This window comes from Canis aureus, chromosome 9 (assembly GCF_053574225.1).
Source record: "Canis aureus isolate CA01 chromosome 9, VMU_Caureus_v.1.0, whole genome shotgun sequence".
In the NCBI taxonomy this organism is placed as follows: Eukaryota; Metazoa; Chordata; class Mammalia; order Carnivora; family Canidae; genus Canis; species Canis aureus.
The window spans coordinates 64,678,966-64,685,787 of record NC_135619.1 but is presented as its reverse complement, the minus strand read 5'-3'; the positions used below and the strand labels follow the sequence as shown (position 1 = coordinate 64,685,787).

Genomic DNA, 6,822 nt, shown 5'->3' with positions numbered 1-6,822 from the left:
TCAACTTAAAGTCAGAAGTTTGTATCAGTTACTCAATTATACATTTTATTTTTTTATTTTTAAAAATTATTATTATTTTAGTAATCTCCACACCCACTATAGGGCTTGAACTCTTGACTGAGATCAGTGTCACATGCTCTATTAAGCCAGTCAGGCGCTCCTGAGTAAACACTTTAAATTGTTCTTACAAGAAGGGTCTCTTAGGCCAAATTCTCTTACACATTTGTGGCACAGAAAATATCTCACATGCCCAGATTCCTTCTGATTACAGAGACGTTACTCTTATGGTTTTGATTCTCCCAAACCTTCCATATTACTTATTTTTCTGGAGTAGAAAAATACGAAGCCCTGGAAAGGACCGTCACCATCCCAGCTAAGCAAAGTAATTGGCTAAGGAAGCAGATGCTGTCCCAGCTAATTGAAGTAACTTAGAGCCAGAGATTTTGGTAGAACCTGAATTTTAAAGTTGCAGACATGCAAAGGTTTACTACTCATCTCTCATACTAAGATCCTTTTTATAAATACAATGATGGTCTTCTAAGCATGAAGGGTGCTTATTTTGGACTCATACAAGGTCTACAGCTTTCTTGAGTCCACCCATCCCTAGGTTAGATTTGTAACTATTTGGTTTCTCCTATATTTTCTATTCAACTCTAGAGATCTTTGAACTCCCAGGGATCCAAAGAAATATATTTTCATTTATCTATTTTCACCCGCAAATACTAGAGTGTGTATCTCTAATATATAAAAAGCTTAATATTTTTAAAAGTACGCTCCAAGCCCAATGTGAGGCTTGAACTTACACCCCCAAGATCAAGAGTTGCATGCTCTACTGACTGAGCCAGCCAGGCACCTCCAATAAGAACTTCAAAAAGTAACAGTGCCATTATCTCATTGAACCAAATTAACAAGAATTGATGTAATCTACTACACTCTGTCCACCTCTTATTTCTCCAACTGTCTAAAAGAGATGTTTTTACAATGTCCGATCAGAATCGTAACAAGGCCGTATATTTGTCTGGTTGATACGTCTCTAAAGGTGTTTAAGTCTATTGCCATCTTCTGTGCCCTTAAAGCCATTGATTTTTTTTTTAATTATTTATTTATTTATGATAGTCACAGAGAGAGAGAGAGAGAGGCAGAGACACAGGCAGAGGGAGAAGCAGGCTCCATGCACCGGGAGCCCGACGTGGGATTCGATCCCGGGTCTCCAGGATCGCGCCCTGGGCCAAAGGCAGGCGCTAAACCGCTGCGCCACCCAGGGATCCCCATTGATTTTTTTTGAAGAAACTGGGTTGTTTTCTATAATTTCCCACACTCTGGATTTGGCTGAGGGGTATGAACTTTTAGGTGGTATGAACTCTCTAAGTTTTCTTCATCCCTTATATTTCTAGTAGCAGGCTTGATTAGATTCAGATGCTTTTTTTTTTTTTGTCAAGAATACCTCATGGGTGCGTAAATATGTTTTCTAACTAGCAAAGACTTTTGAACTTGATTAGACCTTCCATTCTTTTGTATTGCTTAGATATTTTATCTAATATCTAATTTATTTAATTAATATCTATTTGATGTAAGAGTTTTATTTTTATTATTTTTTTAAAGATTGTATTTATTTATTCATGAGAGACACACAGAGAGAGGCAGAGACAGGAGAAACAGGCTCCCTGCGGGGATCCCGATGTGGGACTCGATCCCAGGACCCTGGGGTCACGACCTCAGCCACCCAGGCGCCCGCCCCGCTTAGATATTTTAAATGGTAAACTGAAGTTGGGATATCTCACACGGTTTTGAGTTGGACCTGCAGTCACAACTCACATAACAGCTAATTTTTACCAGGTGTTTCCCTTGGTCCTGGCACAATGACAACCAAGCAGCTTCCTTACGATGCTCGTTTAATCTTTACGAACATTTTGCAGGAGAGGAAACTGAAGCTGCCAGAGTTCGATTACTCTGACCCAGTTAGTGACACTGTGACGCGTCCAGGGGTCGAACTAGGATCCCAGCTCCCGGTTGGTTCCGCGCCTCGGGCTCTCTGCATTTTCCCGGTTCTCAACCTTCGGGTATCAATTATACGTTAGTGGTTCCGCCCCGCCCCTAGCCCCGCCCCTAGCCCCGCCCCATCAATAGCCCCGCCCCTGGCCCCGCCCAGTTCCGGGTCTAGCCCGAGGGAGCTCCGGGGTTAAAAAAAAACACACACGCACACAAAAACCACACTTCCCAGAGTGCACCGCGAGAGCTAAGGCCTCACTACCGGCGTCCGCGCCCCGGCGCCATTTCTGTAGAGGGGACGGCAGCGCGGCCTGTGGCCATGGCGCTGTTCCCGGCCTTTGCTGGCATTAGTGGGGCTCCGGATGGCGGCAGCGCGAGGAAAGGTAAGCAGGCAAAAGGGATGAAGAAGGCACTCGGCGGGCTTACGGCGGAGTGTCTCGGTCCCAGGTCTCGGCCCCTGCTTGGGGTTTGTTTATCCATCTGTGTCCCAGAGTTCTCCGCGGCGCTGCAAAGCCTTCTGGGAAGGGCGCCTGGGCTGGTCCCGGCGTGAGGTTGGAGTTGCCGAGCGCTGGTCGCAGGAAGAGGAGCCCTGGCAGGGGTCGTGGGGCGCGGACTGCAGGTGGTGGCGCGCTCGGACCCCCTCCTCGCCCGGGGCCTCCGCCACGTCCTCCTGAGAAACAGACATTCACATTCCGGGGAGAGTCCTGGTGCAAAAGGCTAGGTGTTCCCACTGCATCCCTCCTGGCGTTTTCCCCCGTTTTACTGAATTCTGAACTGTCCGGTGGGTTCCTAGCTTTTGGCAGAACTGGAGCTGGGGGTTAGCATCCGCAGCCTGACCACGCGCGGTTTCTCTGCGGGGGGAGGGGGGGGCACAGGTGCTGGGAATCAGAACTGGACATTGAGGGGAATCACGTTCCATGTTCTGGTCCCAGGAGATCTGCAGTTATCACAACCTGAGACGGGATTGTAATTTAAAGTCATTAATCCTAAATCCTACACATAATGTGGCCGAGCCCAATTGTGTCTGACTCCTCTTTTATATCCTCTTATGGTTCCTACACCTTTTTTTTTTTTTTTTTTTTTGGTAATGCTCTTCATCATTTTGAGTAATTTCCTATGTAAATTAGTGTAATTTTTGGTTATCCTTGACTAGGTTGTAACCTGCATGTGGTCGGGGACAGTGTCTCCAGACTGCAGCATACTTCGCCCAGAGCTCAGGTCCAGAATATTGTAGGTGTGCAAGAAATGTCTGCTGAGTATACAGACCAATAACAGGCGATATGGGAAACAGGCATAAGAAATATTATTACATTTCCTTACTCCCTACAGCCGGTTGACAAGTCCTTGAAACAGGCAAGGCGACAATCCTCTAGGGACTGAACTGCCTGGGTTGTTAATACTTTGCTAAGGGTGAAAGGTCCTGGAGACTTTGCTTCCGATGTTTCTTAGAGACTTAACACTCTTCCCAATCCCTTCCCAGCTTGAAAGTACAGAATGGGCCACTCATCATGACCCCAGTGCAGCTCTTCCTGTCCACAGGTCCTGTCCCCGTGCTTTTTTCTTTTTTTAAAATATTATTTATTTATTCATGATAGACATGGGGGGTAGGGAGCAGAGACACAGGCAGAGGGAGAAGCAGGCTCCATCCCAGGAGTCTGACGCAGGACGTGATCCGGGGACTCCAGGATCATGCCCTGGGCCGAAGGCAGGTGCTAAACCACCAAGCCACCCAGGGATCCCCTGTCCCCGTGCTTTAATAAAAGCCTCCTTTTTGCACCAGGCACGTCTCAAGAAGTCTTTCTTGGCCCTCAGCTTGGAACCCTGATGTCTTCCTTACATCAATAGGTATTTTTTAAAAAGTGACAGAAAAGGTAAGATGTTATAGGTATCAGGTGAACTACAGGAATACTGACTTCTGATGGGAAGTTCAAGAAGGCTTTATTTAGTAGGTGACTTTGGCAATGGGTCTTCAAGACCGTGCGATCTGGACAGATGGAGATAATGGAAGGGCATTCCAGGGCCTTTAAAGACACGCAGGAAGGAAATCATGTGACCTGGGCAGAAAATTGCAAACAGTCCAGTTTGTGTGGAAATATAGAGGCCTAATGAGGAGCCTTGGGAAATATGGTTGGGACCAGTAGTGAGGGGCGGGTAGTGACTTAACAGGCCAAAGGTTTATCTCTTCTTTGGGGAGGGTGAAATGGAAAGTTTACAGGAGAGTGTCGTCCTTGTCATTGATCTTCACCAATATTTATCACACATTTTCTGGGTATTCAATATCAGGATAATGTTTGTAAAAGAGGTTTTTAGGAAGCACTGTATTTTTACAAATTTAGACGTTATCACTCAAATTAACTCTGATTCTTTAATATCATCTAATTTCCCGTCAACGTTCAAATTTCCCAAGTTGTCTCAAAAATGGCCTTTTAGTGCTGCTTCAAGAAAGTGCTTTCCCAAGAAAGATACAACATTGTATTTTGTGAATGCATCTCTTAGGTCTCTTTTTAATATGAAACCGTTTCTCCTTCCCTTTCATTTTCCCTGGTGATTTATTTGTTGAGGAAACTGGGTCACTTGTCCTGTTGACGTTTCCTACCAAATCCTCCTTGGTGTCATTCAGCATCCTTCTCTATCCCAGTATTTCCTGTGAACTGGCAATTAGATCTAGAGAGTTAATTAGATTCAGGTATAATTTTCATTGAAAATACCTCATTGGGTGTTTGCTGTTTACTCAGTTTGGGAGGATGTGCTGTCTAGCTTTTCTTCTTTTGGTAATGTTAGGATTGATCAGTGATTTCAGGGACAACTGGACTCATCCGTGATGACGCTGCCCATCAGTCTTTTACCTAATGATTTTTGCAGCCATTTATGATTGTTGCTTAGATGCATTATTTCATTGGGGTTACAAATGGTTATTTTCTAACTTTAGTTTTTCTCCTATGTTAGTATCAATTATTCTGTAAACTTTCTGTCAACACTATTGGGATACCCGGAAATAGAATGCAGGCGGGAAAGACAGGATGAATGGTTAATTTGTTCCCTTTGTCAGTTTTCAGAAAATGAGTTGGGCTCTCTGCGACTTTTAGAGGTCTCCCTCTTCATTATGAACTGTTGAATTTTTAACGCTTGGATTTTGATCCATTGTAGATATTATTTTTCTAATGCTCAAATCATCCCATCCGTGGCTAATGGGACTCTAATTAAGTTCGATGTGTGTCTTTTTGACATGACCCAGATGTCTTAATTGCTTCCTTGCTTTCTGGCCTAAAAGATGCCCAGAGCTCATCACTTACATGTTCCATTATGGCCTGGAATTGCCTGTTTCTCTAAAAACCATGATTTCTTTTAGTGGAAAATGGTATGGGAAGGTTAAAACCACAGGTTGGTGTCAGGAGTACTAATTGCATTGGGTTGTCATTATTTGTAGACATTTGGAGTGGTCAAAACCAGAAAGAGAAAAATACATCATAAATTCACCTTGATATTTCCAGGTCAAATTTAATATTGTGAGATTTTTACTTAATTTCTTTTTGTAATATAATTTGTAATTTATATACCAATTTATAGTTAACATTTATATTTCTTTCCTCTTATGCTGAAAATCTTAGTTCTTGGGGTGCCTGGCTGGTTTGGTGGGTGGAGTGTGGACTCTTGATCTTGGAGTTGTGAATTCAAGTCCCACGTTGGGTGTGGGTGTTACTTCAAAATAAAATCTTGGGGCACCTGGGTGGTTCAGTCTGCTTCTCCCTCTGCCCCTCCCCTTGCTCGTGCATGCACTCTCTCTCTCAATAAAATCTTTTAAAAAATAAAAATTAAAAAAAAACTTAAAAAAAATCTTAGTTCCTAATGCCACCAACACAATTATTTATATGTTCAAAATAACAGTAGCAACATGATTAATACTAAATACAGTTTATATTTCTTTGTGGTTTCTTTTGTCCTTAGGACATACCTGCAGCAGATGTGTGGTCAGTTGACTGTGGTTTTTTTTTTTTTTTTAATTTTTATTTATTTATGATAGGCACACAGTGAGAGAGAGAGAGAGGCAGAGACACAGGCAGAGGGAGAAGCAGGCTCCATGCCGGGAGCCTGACGTGGGACTCGATCCCGGGTGTCCAGGATCGCGCCCTGGGCCAAAGGCAGGCGCTAAACCGCTGCGCCACCCAGGGATCCCCAGTTGACTGTGTTTTAAAATAATTTCTGTGTGGTTTTGTCACCAGTTTGACATATAGTTAAAGTAATGTATATTTTTAATTTTTAGGGATTGCTTTTTTCTTCTTTTTGAATTGATTCGGTTTTTAGCATTGTGAAACATTTACATGATCTTAAGGTTGAAAATGTAAACCAGATATATTCATCTCTGTCACTTTCTGTACTATGCGGGTTAGAATTTTAATTAGTCAATGATATCCTTCCATTTTCTCTCCCTTAATATGAGTAGGTAGCTACATTTCCTTCCTTTTCTTAAATACATACTGTTCTACATTTTATCTTATTTTTTTGAAGACTATTTTATTTTATTTTATTTTTATTTTTATTTTATTTTATTTTTTTTCCGCCTTGATACTCTTTATTGCATAGCTGTCAAGCTTGAGCATGCTCAGCTTCCCCTGGAGGGCTTGTTAATACAGATCCCTAGACCCCATCTGCAGTTTCTGGTGGCCTGGGTCTGGGGAGGATATTTATTTATTTTAGAGAGAGCTCTAGCAAGCAGTGAGGGGTGGGTAGAGGGAGAGCGAGAGAGAGGAGAAAGAGAGAGAGAGAACGAGAGAGAGAGAATTCTGAAGCAGACTCCCCGCTGAGTGCAGAGCCCACTGGGACTCAATGTCATGA

The 6,822-nt window shown here is 43.1% G+C and overlaps 1 protein-coding gene and 1 long non-coding RNA gene across 3 annotated transcripts in view; one reads left to right on the top strand and one right to left on the bottom strand.

Moving 5' to 3' along the window:
- Positions 1 to 1,875: 1,875 nt before the first annotated feature.
- LOC144321040 (uncharacterized) lies at positions 1,876 to 2,850 on the bottom strand. Its single transcript, XR_013386745.1, has 2 exons — positions 2,416 to 2,850; positions 1,876 to 2,054 (listed from the first exon to the last, which is right to left on the bottom strand). It is a non-coding gene; the product is annotated as an uncharacterized LOC144321040 (long non-coding RNA).
- Positions 2,213 to 6,822, top strand: part of NRDE2 (NRDE-2, necessary for RNA interference, domain containing) — a 49,915-nt gene continuing 45,305 nt past the window's right edge. For both annotated transcript variants that reach the window (XR_013386744.1, XM_077910338.1), the window contains exon 1: positions 2,213 to 2,372. Coding sequence is in view for 1 of the 2 variants with exons in the window: in XM_077910338.1 (XP_077766464.1) it covers positions 2,309 to 2,372 (64 nt within the window). In the remaining variant the exon portion in view is untranslated. The remainder of the gene's footprint in view (positions 2,373 to 6,822) is intronic.